Source organism: Ascaphus truei, chromosome 7, assembly GCF_040206685.1.
Source record: "Ascaphus truei isolate aAscTru1 chromosome 7, aAscTru1.hap1, whole genome shotgun sequence".
In the NCBI taxonomy this organism is placed as follows: domain Eukaryota; kingdom Metazoa; phylum Chordata; class Amphibia; order Anura; family Ascaphidae; genus Ascaphus; species Ascaphus truei.
Window position 1 is genome coordinate 40,343,579 of NC_134489.1, and position 24,329 is coordinate 40,367,907.

Consider the following 24,329-nt stretch of genomic DNA (forward strand, 5'->3'; position numbering starts at 1 on the left):
CAATCGGAACAGCACCTGTGAGGCTCATACCCAGCAACGGTTCCCCTGGCCGGCCAGATATCTCCCGCAGAGATAAGTGCCTCAGTGCCTGGGGCAGACATCTCCCAGGCATGAGAGCCGCCTATCCCCACTCCTTTTGTAGCCCGACTAGTGAGAACGCGGATCCCTTGGCGTGCAGACTGGGTAAGTTTGTTACTAACCTACAGTAGCACACCAAGGGCACAGCCAAATACAGTCTTACAGTGCAACCAAACATTACATTACACACAGAATACAGGCATACAATGTAACACGCAGGGTTTTGGACAAGATGACAAGATGGATCTACAGGTGAAATCCTGCAGCTCCAACCAGACGGGCAGGTCAATGGCTGGGCTTAACCTTTAATATGCTGCCCATTTTGCCCCTATCGCCCCAGTCCCCATTTCCTTATATTGTCCCCGTATGTTGCGACACCATTATGAAGCATATGGAGCCACCATAAAGGACAAACCTCTTATTTGGTTAAAAAAAAAATGCTGATAGTGATATATGTATGTTGCACCTTTTCTTCATTTGTACTACGCATCCCGCTGTGCATCTCATTCTGCATCTGTATCTACACGTAACCATTCTGTACAGGCACCCCCAAAATAACTGCATTTCTGGGTTGGACCTTCAACCACAAAAAAAGAATGAAAATTCTTCATCATTTTCAAATAAAGAGCAGAGATTAAGAGTTCTTTAACTAAGGCCCTCGCTATCCGAACTCTATCAGTTAATGTCCCCAAGTAGCTGTCTTACATTAATTGGGAAGTGATATATTAGATGTTCTAACGGCAGAAGTAGATGGGCTACAATATTATTCAAATACTTCACCTTCTTCGGTGTCAGGAAATGGATCCAGCAGATTTAGGATTATGAAATAAAAGCAAAGCAATGCAGAATTACATAGCACTCATGGTGGTAATATTTTAATTATAATGAGAGGAGGGAGAGGGAGGAGCGGGTATGATACCTTTTATTGAACCAACAAGTAGTTGATATGTTGCAGGCTTTCCAACCTCTCAGAGTCCTTCATCAGGTCTACTCCTACCCTGAGAGGTTCCACAGCTTGTAACATATCAATTACTTGTTGGTCCAATAAAAGGTATCATACTACCTACTCTCTCACCCTCCTTTGTTACTACACGGAAGAAAGGACCAACACGGTTACCCACCCTTCTTTGTCAATTATAATGCGTGTCAGTAGAAAGGAGTACTCAAATTGAGTTGACTAAATAAAAAATGAAGATATAGTGTTCCCAAAGATGAAAGACCTCTTCAAGGGTGATATCTATAAACCACTTCTTATGTGACAACTGATTTTTAATGCACAAGCATATGGTGCAAAAGGATATTATTAAATAGTAACTTCAAAGCCTGCTCTAGAAGGGACACTGTAACACAATATCTACAATGTATTTGAATGCTGGTTGATGCCCTTGTGAAATGGTGATATGTTTACACCTCTGCAACAAGGTGAGATGCCAAAGGGCTGTGGAAATGTGACCATCCAGGAGTGCAAGATGGCTCCCTGGTCTACTAGGAGTCTGGATGGCTAAAAGAAGCTATCCAGGCTCTGGCGTCTATTGTATCTGATCCGAACACTTTCATCTCCTTGTTCCGGGAGGATCCTGTTGCCACTGCCTGAGACGAGGAAGGTGGGCATTCTGTGGTTGTAGCTGGAGGTCTTTGTCTCCAAGTAGAGGCGCCTCTTGCTTAGTGAGTGGGTTCGGACAGACCTAGAAAGGGAGCCAATCTTTATCTTCATGGGGGTTGCACTGGGCTTTGGCACTTCTTTGGTGACATCCTCAAGGAGCAGGGCCCTCCTCACTCTCTGAAAACGTCTCCACAGCTAGACATGAACAAGAAAGAGAGTTACTGATGCTGATCATACAACAAAATGCAAGGTGCCAGCTCTCCGTGAGAGTCAAGGAATCCCCTATGTAATCGCAAAAAACAGTATTGGTCTCCAAGAAGCAGACCTTTCTCCTAGGTTTTGATATATTTTAACATGTGAGTTATTCAAATATGCAATAGTGTGTACAGACCTTTTCATACCTCACAGGTCTCTTCTTCTTGTGTACAAGACAGTATATTTGGTTTAACAAGGTCTTTGTGTATTATCATATATATGAAGAACTCTGTTGGTCCATTAAAAACGATGACAACCTACAATGAATCTAAGGAAACTCCAGCAAGACACAAACCAGTCTATACAGTCTTAATATAGCCTCACCAGGCACCAGAATCACCTATATGAATAAAATCCAGATGTATATGCAGCAGAACCATACAATAAAACACAGTATGTGGTTTCTTTCATTCCAAACCCAGCGATCCATGAAACACATTAAACAATACACATTACATTATAAGGAATACAACCTCATAGTCATAAGAAAAGAGAAATAAAACATTTGCAAAAAATCATTAAACGTTATGTCTTTGTCTTCTTTACTTGTGTTTCCATTATCTTCTGGTAGCATTGGTGTATCTTATTAGAGAAGCAGCCGCTTCTTTGTGCATCCCTTTAAAAGAAAAAGGCTAAAGGATAGAGTAAAAAGAGAAGAGAAAGAGGGGGCGGGGGAAGCGAGGGGTAGGGGGGGGAAGCGAGGGGTAGGGGGGGGAAGCGAGGGGTAGGGGGGGGAAGCGAGGGGTAGGGGGGGGGAAGCGAGGGGTAGGGGGGGGAAGCGAGGGGTAGGGGGGGGAAGCGAGGGGTAGGGGGGGGGAAGCGAGGGGTAGGGGGGTAAGCAAGGGGTAGGGGTGGGAAGCGAGGGGTAGGGGGGGTGAGGAGGGTTGCGGCTAACAAAGCACGGCTACATAGGTTCGTTCCTTGGAATTGTCAGTCTTCTGGCCATATTTCCCAGATCTTGAGAAATGTATCTACTTTTTAGCTAAGTTTTGCCGAAAGGAGTTCCATTACCTTAATTTCTCTAATTCTTCTCAATACTGTCTGTCTGGAGGGGGTATTGACCTTTTTCCAGGCCGCAGCAATCGAGCAGCGGGCTGCTGTAAGGACATGGTTTAACGTCTTACTCATTTGCGGCTGTAAGCCCTCTATAGGTTTGGCTAAAATCAGAGTCAGCGGTTCCACCTCAACCTCCACTCCCTGGAGTTCTCGTATCATATTTTGTATCATGATCCAGAACCCCTGAATTTTTGGGCAATTCCACTAGATATGAGCCATATCTCCTCTTTGCCCACATCCTCTCCAGCACATATCCGAGGATCCGGGGAAAATCTGGCTCAGCCTACTCGGGGTTAGGTACCAATGGAATAACATTTTATATATATTTTCTTTTAATGTGGTACAAATTGATGTTTTAGAATCTGCTTCCCAAATATCCTCCCAGTCTTCCCTATCTATTTCTAGGCTTAAATCTTAAATCTGCTGCCCATTTTAGCATATAACTATGTGTAGCCCCGGGTTTATTTTTCTCTCACTGACCCCCCTCCGTGAGTGCCGAGTGGTCGCGGGTGCCGCCGGAGCCAGCGACGGACCCGCCGGCACAACGCGAGGGTGGGGGCTAGTGCAGGGAGCCGTGCGCTGTTCCCTGATGCGGCCGGTTGCCGGGGACGCGAGCGGCCCGTTGTTAGGGCCGCGATCGCGTTGCCGAGGTCCCGGCGGCTCGGGGAACAGGGCGCCGCCATTGCGCGATAGTTCGCGCATGCGCAGGGACAAGCAGGCGCAGGGAAGGCCCCAGACAGTACAGTGCCGAGAAAGCCCGCGAAACCCTAGCCTACCAGGGAAGGCTCTAGGCAGGGGCTACGAGTCCCAGGAGCCTCTGCGCGCCCCACGTGATGCCAGGGAGCCAATAGGGCTGAGGATCTCCCTGCAGGAGAAAGGATACATTTCGCGCGCTGAGCCCACGTGAGCAGTTGGAGCTGGGAGCAGGAAGGGGAAGGAAGGGTGTAGGGAGCAAGTGGCTCCTGCACCAGGTAAGGATCCCCAAGTCCCAGGCAGGCCCCAATCCCTGTTAGGGTAGTGGGTAGTACTGAGGGACAGCCCCAAGGTTAAGGACTCTGCCCTTAGGTGTGCGAGGGTGCAGGCTTGTCAGTGTCACGGCTGGTAGTGCTGTGAGCGCTGACAAGTAGGCACAGTGTATGCAGCGTCTGCAGTGGGTTGCTGCAGGTTGATTGTGTGTGTGTGCAGTGTGTTTGCTGCAGGTGTTAGGCTGAGTTAGCCAGAGGGGACCCGGGTGGGCACGGGAGAGGTAGTGTGAATGCAGGGGGTCAGTGACCCACCTGCATAGGATAGGCTACCCCGCAGGCCCTAGGAGTTTCCCTAAAGCCATCTAAGGTTGCTGTGCTGTAGGGACGGCCTATAGTGCAGCGACTGTCACAATAGTTCCTGGAGTCAGATAGGGACTCCGTTGAAGCTGCGTACCCGTGCAGAAGGTTGGGCGCTGCCCTTCGTGCGGTTGCAGCGGCCATCTGGTTGGGGTCTTCCCGGACGGTGGATCCTGGATGTCGGGCTGGAACTCGACGGATCCTTTGTGAAGCAGTTGCTGATCCGAGTACTGGAGTGCTCGGCAGGTACTTTATATCATCAAGTACACCAACACCGGTCATCAGGCGCTGATCCCGCCTTAGGCTAAACTCTTTGTAGGAACACTGAGCGAGTGGTTACAAGACTGAGCCTATACCATATAGTACCATCACATTAATATATGGACACGGTGTGTGGGGCACGCGGTGAGGGGACGGAGACGTTGCCCTGAAGAGGGGGCAGCCGCTAAAGTTATACCATTAGAGTATAAGTATATGTATGTGTTATTGCTACGTTGCATTATCATTAGTAAAAAACAGTTACAATCATAAGGTGTTGTATGTTTCTTGCCCAGGGGAATCTCACATCACGGGGATCCTGGGTAAGTGGAGGCGCTGCGCTAAGGAAATGTGTAAGTGTTACCCCAGGCTCCCAGCTAGCGGAGGCTCAGATCTCCTGGAGCCGCAGGTGTGGTACAGCGACCAGTAGTTCCTTTAGGAGGGTTCAGAAAAAGGGCTACATATGGTTGGAGTGTGTTGCCTTTATCGCCAGGCCCAGATACACCTCCGAAATCAGACCTTTGCAGTAATAGCCTCTTCTTCATAGTTTCTCAAATTTTGTTAGGGGCGAAAACGCCGAGTCCTTTGAGACCGTTTGTAGATAATGGCGAATTTGTAAAAAGCTGAAAATTGGGAGGTTTGTAATTTGGTATTTTTTCTGTAGATCTAGAAATGGAAGAATCTTGCCTTTAGATACAAAGTCATCGGCTATTACCATCTTTAGCTCTCTGTATTTCCCAAGTCCCTTCGGTACACAGCCAGGGGGAAACTCTGGACTATTGAATATAAGGTTCAATAATGAGGGAGGGAATGCCAGATCATATTTCCCCTTATTTCTAGTCCATATCTTCCACGCACATCTCATTGCTCCCAGTTTTAATTTCTCTGCGAAGGTCTCTCTTCCTCCCTCGGTCCAAAGCGCGGCCGGGAGAGACAGAGGTTCCGCATAGGTAGACTCAATCCCAAGCCAGCAGCATATAGCTGGATCATTGTTCCACATTATAACTTGCTTTAGTTGGGCCGCCAAGTAGTATTTAATGATGTCCGGGGCTCCCAGACCTCCGCATTCCTTTGGTGCTAGCAAAATTGATCTAGCGACCCTTGGTCTTTTAGTTTTCCAGATAAATTGGAAAATTGTGTTTTGAATGTTTTTGAGCTCGTACAGTGGGATGTCTATTGGTAGAGTCTGGAAGTAATATATGAGTCTTGGTAGAATATTCATTTTAACTGTGGCTATTCTTCCTAGCCAAGATATCTGATACTCATTCCAGCTCTGGAGGTCTTTTTTAATCTTTTCAAAAAGAGGGGGATAGTTATGTTGATATAGGGATTTATAGGAGCTTGATATCTGTATTCCCAGATACTTAATCTTTGTCGAGCTCCATTTATAGTTAAAATTTGCTTGTAACAATTTTACTTCGGGTATTGTCAATGAAAGATTTAGTGCCTCCGACTTGTCTGTGTTAATTTTGTAACCCGAAATTTTACCAAATTGATCCAATTGGGATTGCAGGTTTGGGAGGGAGGTCAAGGGGTGGCCAGGGTTAGAATAATATCATCGGCAAAAAGTGATATTTTGTAGTTCGTCTCTCCTATTTCAATTCCTTTAATATTTTTTTCGTCTCTAATTGTAGCTGCCAAGGGTTCTATGGAGAGGGCAAACAGGAGCGGAGATAGGGGACATTCCTGTCGAGTACCATTTTTAATTTTTATAGGACCAGCATCTATTATTAATAATATGTATGCATATATAAACATCTATATCTAAACACACACACACATATATATATATATATATATATACTGTATAGATAGATAGATAAATTACACACCAGAATAATAGTCATATTTAAATATTTGAAAGGTGTCTGTGACGTCTCCGTGGGATGAGCCATGCGCCTGAGGGATTCATTTCCGTAATGTTTTTGTGGGAGGGGCGAGAGGTGTCTCTTATCTTTGTGTGATCAGTTAATCCACGTGTGGTTACGAGCCCATCCAGTTGGGCAGAATAAGCTCAGTGTGAGAAGGTGCCCGTCATGCTATGTGATATCACAGAAAAAACAAAAGAAGGAAAGAGCGCACACCTCATCGTGCAATAAGTTACTTTACTGAGCATATGACTCAATAAAAACCCACTTACAGACGTCCGTAAGTAACAGTATAAAAACAGCGGCTGTGGAGCCTCTGGAAGACGAGTCAGCTGTGCGGAGAAGATCCTCCCTTCTTCCCAGGCACATCCCCCGGTGTGGACGACCAGGCAGTCCTTTTGCCGTACTTCCGCACCATGTGTGCTGCGTCCCAACGTCCTGACGTCCCTCTCAATAGGAGGATCTAGGACAGCCTCAGTTGCTCTCGCTCTCGTGCCGCTCACTTAGCTCCACTCTCACCGCCTTCGCAATGACCAATAGAGAACCACCCTACGCGTTTCGAGGAGTGTCCTCTTCGTCCGACCCCTAAAGTAACTTGAGGTGTGTGCTCTTCTCTTCTTTTGTTTTTCTGTAGTACCTTGCGGACGCCTGGGGTGCATCCTGTTGGAAGAGAGCAGCACCCTCTGGATTGGACTTGATCCTATTTGCCTGGTTGTTGATTGAAGATATCTATCTAACTGTGCATGCGATGTCTTGTATATAATGTATAACCCTGCTCACTTAATGTAACTATGTATTCGTCATCATAACGCTGTGCCCAGGACATGCTGAAAAACGAGAGGTAACTCTCAATGTATTACTTCCTGGTAACACATTTTATAAATAAAATAATGTACATCCATTTTTATGTGTGACATTATTTGATACAATTTCTATTGTGGTACTTGGTTTTTATTTATAGTTGATCTAATTCTTGTGTGCTCCATTCTGCAGGGCTCTTATTTTGAGCCATTCACATTGGGTTTTTTTGAGCACGCAAGGCTGAGCCTTTCTGATATATTTGTTACATATTAGGGGTACCATTTGTATGCCCCCTGGTTTTCTAATTGAAGACTTGGAGTATATGTTATCTATATATTTTTTATCTTTAGTTGTGTGTAGTCATCTTGTATTAGTTGATCGTTATGTGATAGCACAGCAATGTTATTAATAGCAAAGTCCCGTCTCTGCCTGTGAGTCAATGTCCTTTAGCTATATACATTGTACTGTCTGTGCCACTTATCAGTTTCACGGTGTTCCTGGGCGGCTTTGTCACAGATTCCTAAAACACGACGCTTATCTCAGCCTGAACCTCTGCTCCTGTGGGCCCTAATTATTTGTACTGTTACTATTAATGTCACCTTCCTATCCTACAGATTACCTGGCACAGGCTGTTCCAGGATGTCGTTCGATATTCCCTTTGTCTGGTTGCTAAGGGAAGTGCTGTTGCTTCACCCTGATGTCTTGAATGCTTTTAGTGTTGGATGGACCTTAATTGTATTAGAAGCCAAAGAGGCTTCAATTATCAGAGTTTTTCTTCCGTTTTTCTCTGTGTGCTGAACAGCTCTAATTTAAAGCTGGAGACCAAGCAAAATCCTCCATCTGTTTTTTTAAATAAATCCGTTCTGTGTTATGAGAAAATACTTGTATCATTTTTTTTAAATCAACTCTAAATTATACTTTTAATGTATTATAATGTAACAAGCATTTTTTGTTTCTATAGCAACCATTTACAAAGTCACATCCCCTTCCTCTTCTGAGACAGGCTCTGGCACACCCCTTTTTGAGCCCTGCCCTCTCTCTAGCAGTGCACCAATTGTATCTAGTGACTGCCTGGTCACATGATCTTCCTCACAGAACTTTGCATCTTTGGTCCTCTTCTGCTGCACTGACAGCCATTTAGTGAACCCCGAGCCGAATCTTCTCCGATCAATCACAGGAGAACGGATCGATCTGCAACTTAGCTAATTACTTATCGTTGTGTGGATTGTATTGATGCACATATTAAAGAGTTCAGTCCTCAAGACCCCTGTTACAGGGACTTATCCCTGTCTAAGAAAAACTGCCTCTAAATCCAGAAGGGTGCTGGTTAATTGCAGCCAGGCAATTAACCAGACTCCAGCTGGCTAATTAGAACTCTAAAAAAAGCCTCATGTGTGAAACAGAGAGAGATTTCCTCAGCACACAACGGTGCTGACATGAGGAGAGGGTCTTGAATACACAGGAGGACTGTGTGTTGACAGCAAGACACATGGGGGCCAGACCTCATTTCCTGGATGCAGAGGACCCAGGAACCTGCCAGAAGCTGGACCCTCAAGCACACCAAGACACCCGGACACCACTGACCTGAAGGGCCCCCAGCTTTAAGGTACCGCTGAGACTTTGGGGGTGGTATACTGGTAAGGGGCTTATCCGCCCAGTCTTGTAGATAGGGACTGGGGGAAGTGAGTTAGCCCTTACACAGGGATAGGTGTGTGTTTATTTTGTGTCTTTTTGTATGTTGTGCCTTGTTAACGGAACAGTTTCAATAAAGCCAGGATTTCATTTCACCCTAATCGGTCTCCATTAAATGTACCTCTGCACACATCTCTCACACCTCCCCCCCCCCCCCCCCCAACCGGTCAGGTTTTCAGGATATCTCAGCTTCAGCACAGGTGTCTCAATCAGTCCCTGCTTCAGCACAGGGAAGTGCAGTCTTCGATTGAGCTGTGCTGAAGCAGGGATATCCTTAAAACCTGACCTGTTGGGGGGCAGGGGGGAGGGGGAGAGGGGGGCTTGAGGACTGGCGTTGAGCACCCCTGCCCTAAGCAGTGCAGGTACCAAACAACCAGGTCCTTCTGAATGGCGTATGCTGCCTGTCTATCAACACAATAGCTTCTCTTTAAAATGGAGACAGTTCTGCTATGAATGACATTGCGTCACTAAGTGGGTGTACCACAGCTACTGTAACTGAAGGCCGCCATTTTTTTTTTTTTTTTTTTTTACAATCCCAAATAAAACAAACAATCAAACAGATATCTGTGCACTAACACAAGGGAAGGGCCAAATAATCGTGTTTAATAAACTATTCCTGCCTGGGACTTCTTTCCATTAACACGTTTCCCTGTGGGCCATCCTGGGAAATCCAAAAACATGAAACCATTCTTCATATCCTAACATGAAGTATGTAGGATCCCGGGTAAAATGTCACGCGAACAAAAACCACTAAAAAGAGACACAGAGAAATAATTTAAAAAAAAACCCGCTATGGATAATTAACAGACTAGGAAATGAGAACGGCTTAATCCCTTCCTTCCTCATTATCACCTCCCGTAATGGCAAAGCCCTCTCTTGGTGTCAATACAGCCGGTGTCACGCCCCGATGTCTCTGTGGATAGGAAAATTCCCAGAACGCTCTTATATCTGCGCCTTCGTGTCCTAAAAAAAAACGCTCAGTCAACATCAGCAACAACAATCTGATTGGTGGCACCTGGCAGGAGCTGTCCTTTACCATCAATATGCTGGTCTCTGAAGTAGGAGCAGGGATACATGTATTTCTCTTTCTGTCCATGTCACTCTGTGTATAGGATTGTAACATTCTACCTGAGGGGGGCTCAACTCCAGTCCCAAAGCCGCCCCCCTCTTCCCAACAGGGCAGGTTTTCAGGATATCCCAGCTTCAGCACAGCTGGCTAGATCTGATTGAGCCACCTGTGCTGAAGCTGGGGATGATTGAACCACCTGTGCTGAAGTAGGGACTGATTGAGCCACGTGTGCTGAAGGTGGGGCTGATTGAGCCACCTGTGGGTGCTGAAGCAGAGATATCCTGAAAACCTAACCTGTTGGGAAGGGGAGCTTGAGGACTGGAGTTGAGCCCCGCTGATTTAGAAACCCTTTCGAGAAGATGCAGGGGGAGGCTGGACGGGTGCATGTGAATCTGTATACATCAGATAACCTCTCCTGGTTTTACACGATATCAGAATAGATACAAAGGGGAGAGCCCGTGGGTCCCTGTAGCCCGCAGTGCAAATTGGAAAGGACTGGAGAACCGGCGTGGCGTGTCCTTTGTGTACGCACGACGGGTGTATTCTGTAAGCACATGGCTGGCGCTGGAACAGGTCTGAACCACGCTGGGTCCTGTCCTGCCATTGTCATGTCACGCGAGAGCCCGTAACAGCAAAAAGGCTGGGATCGCAAATAACAACAAGCAGCCGGGTCAGGGCGTCGTGTCCTGGCACAGAGAGATGGACAGGGATTTCTTTTATATGTCTGATCACGTCCCAGGCGAAGCAAATGAGAGCGGCGTATTTTCATGGCGGAGTGTATAGATCCGGGCCGGCTGGGATGTTTGTGGGGGGGAGCGGTGGGGGGGTTCTAGGCGCAGTGACATGGTGCGGGGCCTCGGCTCTCAACCTTCTCCGGCGGCATCTCCTCCGGCATGGCAATGTGACGCCGCGACGTCAAATGGCGTTGCCACGACAACGGGGTCGTCATGTTGTCATGGCAACGTGACGCCACAACATCATGTGGCATCCCGTTGTCATGGCAACATGACGCCGCACGGCGGTGTGACATCACAGGGTCGCCCCGTTGTCATGGCAAAACGACGCTGTTTGATGTCGCGGAGCCATAATGATGGGACCATGCAGGGGGAGATGCCGGGAGGAGAAGGTAAGAGAGTTACGGAGGCCCCGCAGTCTCCCCCCGGCAATCGGTTCCATTGTTGTGAAGGAGAGCGCGGGGCCTCTGTAACCGCGAGGCTCGGTACAGTGTCACCGACGGCACCACCATCATGTCGGCATTGGCATAAACATACAGGGTTGGTAAGGATGAATATACAAAAGGTTGGTGCAGTGTGAGAAGGACATCAGCAAACCGTGCATTAGGCAAAAAACCAGGGCTGGCTACGGCTGTGCTTGTAGTGCCGGCGTCAGTGCCGCAACGTCGCGTCAAAACAAGTGCATTGCCGCTGTCGCATGCGCTTATAGTAAGCGCGACACAACGGTGCGATTGCTGGAAGTCATCTCAATTTGATTTTTCCAGCAACCGCAGCGTGATGTCGTCGCCGCCACTATAAGCGCGGCCTGAGGCTTGTAAAATGTAGCTTCGGCAAATATCACATTGCATAGACAACCTGTCTGAGCCTGTCCCTGATAATCTGCAGTAAAGAGGTCACTCACTCTACATTAGATGTAAAACCAGGACTGTCTGAGCCTGTCCCTGATACACTGCAGTCAGGTCACCCTACATTAGGTATAAACCCAGGACTATCTGAGCATGACTTATCTGGAACTCTGTGGCCACCCTACATTATATATACAGAATAGAGTGTAAGCTCTCAGGAGCAGGGCCCTCATTCATCATCATCATCATCATCAGCATCATTTATTTTATGAGGCAGGACTTCCACTGCAGCAAGGGATTCTGGGTAATGACATGAGTCAGCCTTCTTTATTTTATGAGTAAGAACACACCTCCACTTATGGGTGCATCGCAATACTTTGCAGTTAAACAAATTAAAAGGATATACAGTTTTTTAGCTAGACCGGGAAAGCCGGAAGGAAGTATCTGTTTGCGCTGGTGTGTCCTTGTGACATTCAGTTTGTATAATTGATGTCGCTCTGTACCGCGCTGTGGACTATGTTGCTGCTTTACAAATAAAAGATAATAGTAACAATAAGATAGTGCCAGTCGGTCATTCTCTGTCCCGCTGCCTTTCCTGCAAGGAGCTGGAAGCCTCGCGTGGGTCTGTAATCATTAACGTGATTCCTCGACGCTGCGAGATCGGATTAACTAGCCCAGGTAAACAAGCCCCCCTGCGTGCAAGCTGCTAGCACCCGCCGTCCTCCCCGGCTCATGTGTTCCTGGGAACGGGAAGAGGTAAACACGGTGTGATGGAGATTTACTATCCCCTGCCAAGCAGCCCCCCAAGAGCCTGTAACAGTGCTGCCCTCGCTAACACATACCCAGCTGGCCTCCCCTAAACTCCCCTCTTTACATAAGTAAATCTCTCTACACTAGGGGTGGCCAACTCCAGTCCTCAAGGGTGCACCATCAGGTCAGGGTTATGGATATCCCTGCTTCAGCACAGGTGGCTCAATCAGTGGCTCAGTCCATTGAGCCACCTGTGCTGAAGCAGGGATATCCATAACCCAGATCTGTTGGTGGCCTGGAGTTGACTACCCCTGGTCTCCATCTTCAGTCTAGGGGATCTCAACATGCAAGAAAGGATTGTGTTTTCGACACCTTCACAGGGTCCCCCATGTACAATAAACAATACATTCTCCATAGACTTCCCCAGGGTTTCTCATCCAAATAATGAATTCTCTACGGATTTTCATGGGATCCCACCCTACAATAAATAAATGAATTCTTCAGGTTCCACGCCCCCCTCTACAAGAAACGATTGCTTCTCCATAGACTTTCATGGGACCCCCGCTCTACAGAATGTAAAATACAGTCCAAAGAGTCAAGCCCTAAAGCTTAAGAAAATGTTAACCTTTTTGACATCTGGGACCGCACCGCCATTTTGTAACGATCACAGAGCATGGTCCTTCTCTGACTGCATGGCAAAGTCGCTTCCTGCCTTCCCACTTGTGCTCACCATTTGTACCCGCCATAACTTAATTAAGGTGTGTGTCAAACCTATGCCAGCTTCACATTGCAAAGCCAGTATAACCAGCCTCACACTGATGAGACCCAAAAGGCTGAAAGAGCTGTCTGTGAGTAGGTTTACTGGCTCTGCACTTTATCCCAGGCTGTGCTGAAAAGCTGTGTACGGCTTGCAGCAGAGGTGATTTGTGGCCTAGGGGGAGACGCGATGGGGGGCGTGGCTGTGATGTCACGGAGCTGGTTCACCCTCATTGGCTGAAATGATCATGCGACCCGGCCGTCGCCCCCGCGCTCTATAGCCGTCCTCATTGAGGCACAGCCATTTGGTCGCGCTAAGCATGGACGCGGCCATGCTGGGAGTGAGCGCGCTCTCGCCTGAGCGTCCCTCCCGTGAGAGCAGGGGCAATTTGTATCCGGTGTAGTTGCGCGCACAAGGGGGGGTGGGCGGGCGCGTGCCAGTGACATCACGTGAGCGGTTTGCCCTCATTGGCTGAACCACGCATGGGGACCAGGGCCAGCGCCCCAGCTGAGCGCAGAACGCTCCCGGGCCCGTGCGCGCATACACAGGACAAACTCATTGCCGCAGTGCGTTGCATGGCAGGTGCACTCGCTCTCAGCATGGACGAGCCCTAATGCAGCATGTGATTTCCCAGAATCCTTAGCAGCGGTGGAAGCACTGTTTGCTAGGAGATAATGGGGAAGAGCAGTGTGTTGCAGACTTGCCTGAGTACATGTGAACCTGCTCACACGTGGTATTTCCATTGGCTTCTTCTCACTTGTAACTGTTTGAAGAAAGTGGACACCCTCACCCCTCCCCCCCCCCCCGCCCCGGTGAGTGAGACCCTCCCCCTCCCCACCCCACCCCCCGGTGAGCGAGACCCTTGTAGTTTTCCATACAGCAATGCCTGGCCTTAGCACTCCACCGAGGTTAATATGTAACTACGGAGAATTCCACTGGATCCCACCCCCCGCGAGCGGGCACTTCTGAGGCATTCACCTCTCGGGGAGGTGATGGGCACAGGGGCCTCACAATAGGATGGGCCGGGGCACTGTTTCCTTGGTTTCTGGTTTAATAACTAACACCTTTTATTGCTCCGGAGCGCTGTGTGGGGCATTTTGTGGGGCTGCTGAAGCTTGTGCAATAAGAGGGATGATGGATTCCTTCTCAGAACAACATTTGCCGGACATCCTCCATGTATTAGTCCAATTTATACACACCACCAACATATACACAGCCTTATGGACCATATGTAATAAGCAATGCTGTGTCCTCAGCCACGTTCCAGCACTGAAGGGCCTCTTACCGCTGGATAGGCCGTAAGGTGTCGGTGGAATAGCATCGTTTAGTAAAGGTGGCCCCGCATGCTGTCAGCACGCTACATCACTCTTTAAAATATAGTTGTAAACTGATATAATAGCAACAAACCCCCAGAAGCCTGTGTGAGGGTGAGTGTGAGTGTGACTCATATAATGTTACTAACAGGTTCTGCTCTTTCCTTCTTGTGTGTTAAACATTAGGATTTTCTTCATCTCTAGCCTTTAAAGTTACCATGGTAACCTTCCGACTGCACTGGGCTCTAGAGAGAGCCCCCTTGTAACCTTCCGGATTAGATCAGGGGTGCTCAACTCCAGTCCTCAATAACCCCTCCCCTCCCCCCGTCCCCCAACAGATCAAGTTTTAAGGATATCCCTGTTTCAGCACAGGTGGCTCAATCAGTGGCTCAGACTTCGACAGGTTCTGTCTTTGACTGAACACCCTGTGCTGAAGCAGGGATATCCTGCAAACCTGACCTTTTGAGGGGGGGTCTTGAGGACTGGAGCTGAGCCCCCCTGATTTAAGGGCTTATTCTATATCAGAAATTCTCCGCGGAGAGATCGGGCCGCTTCTAATCCAGAATAAATCCCTTGCTCTTTCAAACCCTTCACATCTCCTGGGGAGGAAAAGTAATAAGCAGACGTACAAAATAAAAACAGCGTCGTAAAGGGCAAGAGGAGATCTCTTAATATACAAAATGCTGATCTGCGTGGACTGCGGCTCTTACATGTATTTGTATAATTCCTGGCACTTAGCTAACCACAATCTATAGCACAATTACTTACGTTACCTTTTTTCCTTCTCAGGAGACAGGAAGCAACAATCTTTCATTTGTGGCATTGTTTATTACGCTGGAACGCTAGCTGGCTCTGGGTTCTGCTTCCTCTAGGACACTGCAAACCTGTCCCTTCCCATCCTCTAGGACACTGCAAACCTGTCCCTTCCCTTCCTCTAGGACACTGCAAACCTGTCCCTTCCCTTCCTCTAGGACACTGCAAACCTGTCCCTTCCCTTCATCTAGGACACTGTAAACCTGTCCCTTCCCTTCTTCTAGGACACTGCAAACCTGTCCCTTCCCTTCCCCTAGGACACTGCAAACCTGTCCCTTCCCTTCCCCTAGGACACTGCAAACCTGTCCCTTCCCTTCCTCTAGTACATTGCAAACCTGTCCCTTCCCTTCCTCTAGGACACTGTAAACCTGTCCCTTCTTCTTGCTTCGCCTGATCTTTGCAGCGGTAATCCATGTCGTTTTTTTTTTTTACATTGGATTAAAATAAGGGGGTCTCCAGAGCTGAACCCCATTCATTTCAGTTCCCGGGGGCCCCCTGCTTCCAGAGATTCTTACCTCCGTAGGGGGCGCTGCTAGCAGCTCACTCGGCTACCGGGGTTCATTTAATGGCGGGGTTTCACAGCTCCCGCGCCCTGTAGGAAGCCGCGATGTCATCAGGCGCGGCTTCCTATTGGCCCGAGTGACGCGGGAGCTTTAAACTTTAAAACCCAGCTAGCTCAGCCGGAGCGGCTACCGGCACCCGCTACGGAGGTAAGTATCTCCAGAAGCAGGGGGTCCCCGAAGCTGAAATGAATGGGGTTCAGCTCCGGAGACCCCCTGGTTCATACCTGTGTTGAAAAATGGAAACGGCATGAATTGCTCCTTTCGGCAGCGGTGGAAGTTCCAAAACACCGATCTGTAATCCACCCCAGGTTTGGCCTCCCAGTGCCTGATATGTAAATAATCCAAGATGGAGCGCCCCTGGATACATTGGATCTTTATTATAGGGGGGGGGGTCGTCCAATGAAAATATATCGTGGGCAAGCGAGTGGTGCTGAAGTGTGAGGCGTCAGGCAGCTGTGACCGATGTCACCAGGCATTGCTAATCGGAGCCATTCTGTCCCCAATGTGCTGTTTTCTGCTCATCGCTATAATGATTCCAACAAGCTCTTGACTACAGCTAGACGGGAAGTGACTCAAAGTAAAGGATCATTTGCCGTAATCAGAATTAGAGCTGCGCGAGACAAGAAAAGCTGTCCCCAGGCCAGGGACAGCCGGTGACGGCGAATTTCCCGTAATCGCCACCAATTGCTTCTATCCATCCAACTTACCCTGGCTAAGTGCACCCCGCGCCTAATATCCTGAGGGATAACTCGCACAGTGTAATGATCAGGGGGAGCTCTGGGTCATCGCCGAACAGGGGGGGGAAGCGGATATCACACCAATAATTTAACCCCTTCCTGCAGGTGCGTTGCCAAAGGCTGCGCTTATAGTGTGCGTGACGGCGACGCGACGGGTGACGTCACCTGTCACCACCCGCGAAAGTTATAATTTAACTTTTGGAGACGTCGCTGGCGACCTGGCCATTGATTGGTTCAGAGGCTGTCACATGTGGCGACCTGGCGATTGATTGGTTCAGAGGCTGTCACATGTGGCGACAGCCTCTGAAAAATCACATTTTATCAACTATGAACGCTTGCGACGGCGGCAATGCTTTTGTTTTCAGGTGACGTCGCGTCGCCGGCACTATAAGCGCAGCCTTACAATGAAGGGGTGTAATAAATCTGGCCTTTGTAGTGACCACAAAGTGGGACGCGCTGCGCTGATGGTCAGCTGGCCCTGGTGTGCAAAATAGTGAGCAACCATCGAATAATATACAGTGCTGTATGTTCTTTACAGAGTTTCTCCCACCACCCCACTATATATACACATTGGGGGGGGAAATATATCAATGTAAGGAACGTGCACATACCAGTCTGATTTATTGTTTATTTGTAAAGCACCAACATATTCCGCAGCGCGGTACAATGGGGGGTACAGAGATTGGATAATTACAGAAACAGTTACATACCAATATGGAAAACAGAAGAACAGATCCTGCGTTCCTACCAAACTGGGCTAAAATATACATTTAGAACCCAAGTCTGTGCGACAAAGGAGTCATTTGGTTGCATCTTTTGACCAAAATATGATTCATGCCGCCAACCTCGTCACAGTAACCTCCGTTTAGCAGGTAGCGGCACTGAATACATGTCATTTCTTATTGTCCTATGGACTAAACTTTGTGAAATTTGTGAAAAGGCCCTGAAGGGGTTAAATAAAGGAAGCATATGCTTTTGTGATTTAGTGCAATTAAAAGCTGGCCAAAGCCAGGTGCTAATTGGAGAATCGGTAGGGGCTCTGTCCGGAAGGGAGGAGAAATATGGGAAAGCGTGCACAAACAGATACAAAAAGGAAATGAGGGCACTGATCCAGAGAGCTTACAATCTAGTTTTCACGCGTTGCTCCATTTTCCACTCAGATGAAAATTGTGTAGTTTGCTACATCTCATTATAATCTGTGCCCCATGTAACTCCCCCCAACTCCTCCTACTGACTCTCCCCAAGGTGCAAACTGGGGCAGAGATGCAGAATGTGATACATCTCATTATAATCTGTGCCCCATGTAACTCGTCCCCAACTCCTCCTACTGACTCTCCCCAAGGTGCAAGCTGGGGCAGAGACGCAGAATGTGATACATCTCATTATAATCTGTGCCCCATGTAACTCCCCCCAACTCCTCCTACTGACTCTCCCCAAGGTGCAAGCTGGGACAGACACGCAGACTGTGATACATCTCATTATAATCTGTGCACCATGTAACTCCCCCAAACTCTTCCTACTGACTCCCCCCAAGGTGCAAGCTGGGACAGAGACGCAGAATGTGATACATTTCATTATAATCTGTGCACCATGTAACTCCCCCAACTCCTCCTACTGACTCTCCCCAAGGTGCAAGCTGGGGCAGAGACGCAGAATGTGATACATCTCATTGTAATCTGTGCACCATGTAACTCCCCCAACTCCTCCTACTGACTCTCCCCAAGGTGCAAGCTGGGGCAGAGACGCAGAATGTGATACATTTAATTATAATCTGTGCACCATGTAACTCCCCCAACTCCTCCTACTGACTCTCCCCAAGGTGCAAGCTGGGGCGGAGACGCAGACTGTGATACATCTCATTATAATCTGTGCACCATGTAACTCCTCCTACTGACTCTCCCCAAGGTGCAAGCTGGGACAGAGACACAGAATGTGATACATCTCATTATAATCTGTGCACCATGTAACTCCCCCCAACTCCTCCTACTGACTCTCCCCAAGGTGCAAGCTGGGGCAGACACAGAATGTGATACATCTCATTATAATCCATGCACCATGTAACGCCCCCCAACTCCCCCTACTGACTCTCTCCAAGGTGCAAGCTGGGACAGACACGCAGAATGTGATACATCTCATTATAATCTGTGCACCATGTAACTCCCCCCAACTCCTCCTACTGACTCCCCCCAAGGTGCAAGCTGGGACAGAGACACAGAATGTGATACATCTCATTATAACCTGTGCACCATGTAACTCCCCCCAACTCCTCCTACTGACTCCCCCCAAGGTGCAAGCTGGGGCAGAGACGCAGAATGTGATACATCCCATTATAATCTGTACACCATGTAACTCCCCCAACTCCTCCTACTGACTCTCCCCAAGGTGCAAGCTGGGACAGAGACGCAGAATGTGATACACCTTATTATAATCTGTGCACCATGTAACGCCCCCCAACTCCCCCTACTGACACATCACTGATTGAGCCACCTGCCCTGAAGCTGGGATATCCTGAAAACCTGACCTGTTGGTGGCCCTTGAGGACTGGAGTTGGCCGCCCCTGCTTTATACAAATTAGAGTTAAGAGACAGTCATTATAAAGAGAAGCAAAGGCAATAGAGAGGAAATGTAGGTTTTGATGTGTAGGGATTTAAGTAAACCCTATTAATGCCCGCAAAAGCACTGCTAGCCACACTGGACTCAAGAGGGTTTCTTGGTTTGGGGTTGGATTTTCAGTGTATCCCAGCCACCTTTACTCTATCCCACTGCAAACCCCATTTCCCCCGAACACCCTTCAAAGCCCCCTTGAAATAATCATGTAAAAGTTAGCAGGAATGGTGGTATTATACGTGTGCCACTGTAAGATGCTCTTTATTAGTAAACTGGCTGCCCCCCCCCAGTGGGTGGCGGGGGGCAGCCTCGCAGAATGACTTCATATCTCCGGCCACCGCTGACCCTCTCACCTGCCAGCTCACTGCTCAATCACCCGGGCAAACAATGCAAAGAATGCGAGCAATGTTCCTCTCTGAGGGGCAACCTTCAGCACAGGAATGCAGTGCTGGCCGGGAATGCAGTGCTGGCCGGGGGACGCTCAGCTGGCTGGCACAGGTATACAAGTTACCTGTATAGCTAAGATCAGCCGTGTGGCAGCGCAGTACAAAACAGCTATGTGACTTAGGCACGCACACTCGCATACTTATATGACTCAGGTTGGTCAGCGAAGTCCTACTTAACCAAAATCTATTGCTCAGGCTGAGCACACGAATACACAGCCTAGTTGTATGCCCCTAGTTGGCGTAATTAGCTGGTTGGCAGTAGATATTACGGATTATGACTATAGGACACACACATATACAGTTAGGTCCGTAAATAATTGGACACTGACACAATTTTCATAATTTTGGCTGTGTACACCACCACAATGGATTTGAAATGAAATAACCGAGATGCAATAGAAGTGCAGACTTTCAGATTAAATGGGTTGAACAAAAATATCGTATGAAACGTTTAGGAATTGCAACCCTTATTTCAGGGGCTCAAATGTAATTGGACAAATTAACACAATCGTAAAGAAAATGTTAATTTTTAATACTTTGTCGAGAATCCTTTGCAGGCAATGACTGCTTGAAGTCTGTAACGCATGGACATCAGCAAACGCTGGGTTTCCTCCTTTGTGATGCTTTGCCAGGCCTTTCCTGCAGCTGTCTTCAGTTGTTGTTTGTTTGTGGTTCTTTCTGCCTTAAGTTTTGTCTTCAGTAAGTGAAGTGCATGCTCGATCGGGTTGAGATCAGGTGATTGACTCGGCCATTGCAGAATATTCCACTTCTTTGCCTTAAAAAACTCCAGGGTTGCTTTCGCAGTATGTTTTGGGTCATTGTCCATCTGTAAAGTGAAGCACTGTCCAATCAACTTCGGTGAATTTGGCTGAATCTGAGCAGACAATATATCCCTATACACTTCAGAATTCATCCGGCTGCTTCTGTCCTCTGTCACATCAGCAATAAACACTAGTGACCCAGTGCCATTTGAAGCCATGCATGCCCATGTCATCACACTGCCTCCCCCGTGTTTTACAGATGATGTGGTATGCTTTGGATCATGAGCCGTTCCAAGCCTTCTCCATACTTTTTTATTCCCATCATTCTGGTACAGGTTGATCTTAGTTTCATCTGTCCAAAGAATGCTGTTCCAGAACTGGGCTGGCTTTTTTAGATATTGTTTGGCAAAGTCTAATCTGGCCTTTCTATTCTTGTGGCTTATGAATGGTTTGGACCTTGTGATGAACCCTCTGTATTTGCTCTCGTGAAGTCTTCTCTTTATGGTAGACTTGGATAATGATATGCCTACCTCCTGGAGAGTGTTCTTCACTTGGCTGGCTGTTGTGAAGGGGTTTTTCTTTACCATGGAAAGGATCCTACGATCATCCACCACTGTTGTCTTCCGTGGACGTCCAGGCCTTTTTGTGTTGCAGAGCTCACCAGTGCGTTCTTTTCTCCCAGAATGTACCAAACTGTTGATTTGGCCACTCCTAATGTTCCTGCTATCTCTCTGATGGATTTTCTTTTTTTTTTGCAACCTAAGGATGACCTGTTTCACTTGCATTGAGAGCTCCTTTGACCGCAAGTTGTGGGTTCACAGCAACAGCTTCCAAATGCGAATGCCACACCTGGAATCAACTCCAGACCTTTTACCTGCTTAATTGATGATGAAATAACGAAGGAATAGCCCACACCTGTCCATGAAACAGCTTTTGAGCCAATTGTCCAATTACTTTTGGTCCCTTGAAAAAGAGGGGGCTACATATTAAAGAAATGTAATTCCTAAACCCTTCCTCCAATTTGGATGTGAATACCCTCAAATTAAAGCTGATAGACTGCACTTTAACTCCATATTCATTATTTAACTGTAACTTGAATTTATTTTGGTACACAGCCGAAATAACAAAACTTGTATCAGTGTCCAATTATTTACGGACCTAACTGTATATATCATTCATTATTCTTTGACTTCCACTCTGTCAGAGCCCCATAAATGGGCAGCCAGAATCCCACACCAGCAGTGGCTGCACATGTTCCCCTCAAATTCGTATTGTAACAGTGCTTAGGAATGGAATCTCGCTATGCACCATCCCGACTCGCGTTCTGCTCAAGGATGTCTTCCCTCTACCCCCTTCTAAAGGCCTCTCCCACCTTAAACCTTTCTCACTGACTGCCCCACACCTCTGGATATTCTCTCTTCCCTTCAATACCCGACTAGTACCCTCTCTATACACCTTAAAACACACCTGCTTAACGAAGCATACGAGTAGCTCCGTGGCTAATACTATACACCTGATACATAAACCTTGGCCCCCTGCAGACGCACTTACCAGAATGCCCTCCTACTGTCTCTGTACGTTCTTCCTACCTACCAATTAGATTGTAAGCTCTTCGGAGCAGGGACTCCTCTTCCTAAATGTACATTTTTATGGTCTGAAGCACTTATTCCCATCATGTGCTATTTGTATTATTTGTTATTTATATAATTGTCACGTGTATTACTGCTGCGAAGCGCTATGTATATTAATGGTGCTATATAAAGACATACATAAATATACATGGAAATGTGCATGCAAGATACTGTTATTGTTTCCGGGTAATTGCTCAGTGAAGGCCTGCTGCTTTCTCCCCGTTGGTGCCAGAGACGGGCTTGCAGAGCGTCGCGTTTCACGGAATAAAACTGCTTATTGACTCAAAGCTTGGAATCACAAAGGCTGTTGTCTGCGGACACATTGTGCTGTCACATGCAATGCCTCGCTCTGTTTTGTCTGAGCGGGGATGAGGCAGCGTGTGTCAGCTCAGTGTAATAGCTAGGTACAGCAGTAAATAGTTCTCTTTGTTACCGCTGCTATTATAGGTAGGCACATTGCTCTGCATTCACGCGACCGCAGAGCGAGACACGGCGGCTCGGTCATGCTTATCTACACATGTGGATCCCACGCTCTGTACCTGCTGGCAGTGAAAGGAAGGCAGACGAAATTTAGCATCACATCACCTGCGATGTGCACAGGGGAAACACACATGTCTATTGATTTTAATGGGTTATATTTATCTTGTGCTGCTTATGCACCATACACCGCATACAGTATACCATAGCTATCACTGATCAAAAGAGCTTGTAGTCTAAAACCTCAGTCAGACAATTGTGTGCACCATTACAACTCAGCGAGAGAAACTCTATGGTGCACACATGGAGTGTGGTTATCTTTGGCCTTGTCTATCCCTGAGAGCTGATTAGGGCCCCAAACCTAACCCTCTCTAATAGTGTGTCTGAGATCAGATGCATTGTAAGGAACCCCAACCCTCTCTAATAGTGCGTCTGAGATCAGATGCATTGTAAGGAACCCCAACCCTCTCTAATAGCGTGTCTGAGATCAGATGCATTGTAAGGAACCCCAACCCTCTCTAATAGCGCTTCTGAGATAAGATGCAGTGTAAGGAACCCCAACCCTCTCTAATAGCACGTCTGAGATCAGGTGCATTGTAAGGAACCCCAACCCTCTCTAATAGCGAGTCTGAGATCAGATGCATTGTAAGGAACCCCAACCATCTCTAATAGTGTGTCTGAGATCAGATGAATTGTAAGGAACCCCGACCCTCTCTAATAGCGCGTCTGAGATCAGATACATTGTAAGGAACCCCAACCCTCTCTAGTAGCGCGTGTGAGATCAGATGCATTGTAAGGAACCCCAACCCTCTCTAATAGCGTCTGAGATCAGATGCATTGTAAGGAACCCCAACCCTCTCTAATAGCGCGTCTGAGATCAGATGTATAGTAAGGAACCCCGACCGTCTATAAGGCCGTGCCTATAGTGCCGTCGATGGCGACACGACGGGTGGCATCACCCGTCGCCATTGGCGAAAGTTATATTTCGCCGGGCGGCGGCGGCGCGTAATTCCGGCAATTTGATTGGTTCAAGGGCCGTAACGTGACGCGATTTTGGTGGCTATCAGTTTTCGAGACGGCGACGTTGCGCGCACTATTTGCGCACGCGGCGGTGGCAATGCTTTTGTTTTCGGGCGACGTCGCGTCGCTGGCACTATAAGCACGGCCTAATAGTGCGTCTGAGATTAGATGCATTGCAAGGAACCCCAACCCTCTCTAATAGCGCGTCTGAGATCAGATGCATTGTAAGGAACCCCAACCCTCTCTAATAGCGCGTCTGAGATCAGATGCATTGTAAGGAACCCCGACCCTCTCTAATAGCCCGTCTGAGATCAGATACATTATAAATTCGTCTGTATTTGGTACAATTTTGAAATGACCTAAAAATTGCAGGGGATCCTATATGGACGCCCACGGAACCCCGGTTGAAAATCACTGATCTAGTGGCAGGATTGCCATTTCAAAACAAAAAAAGAAAAATAGATGAGATTCTTTTCCTCTATAAAAATACAAGACGTTTTTGCACCAAAATGCATGAAATGAGTTAGCATGCACATCGATGATGAGCTGGAGTCAGGATGGTAACTCTGATAGTGCTGCCCATGCCAACCTTTTGGTCTGGGTTACCCCTGCGTCCTCAGCTTGAATAGATTCCTCAGTCACTACAAAAATGTCTATAATTTATGTCTAGTTCCACATCAACAAGCTGACCCTGTCCGGTGCTGACGTCAAGACAAAGTGCTAATAGGATTATAACATTCTATGAATTACAATGCAATTAGCAGCCTTTCATGTATTATAAGACGCTAATAAGCATTAAAATTAGGGCCGGGGATACTTGGCACTCATGCAGGATGCAGGCATATTATTACTCAAGTTATTCTCTGTATACAG

General features: G+C 47.6%; 1 protein-coding gene across 5 annotated transcripts in view; it reads right to left on the reverse strand.

Annotated features, from left to right (window-relative positions):
* Positions 1-499: 499 nt before the first annotated feature.
* The window catches only part of LOC142499066 (perilipin-1-like), a 50,114-nt gene continuing 26,284 nt past the window's right edge, over positions 500-24,329 (reverse strand). For 4 of the 5 annotated variants that reach the window (XM_075607882.1, XM_075607881.1, XM_075607885.1 and 1 more), the window contains one exon: positions 500-1,876. In XM_075607882.1, coding sequence (XP_075463997.1) covers positions 1,580-1,876 — 297 coding nt within the window. In that variant the 3' untranslated portion in view covers positions 500-1,579. Of the gene's footprint in view, positions 1,877-9,505; positions 9,684-24,329 lie in introns of those variants that run through there. The other variant, XM_075607887.1, reaches the window with a different exon arrangement.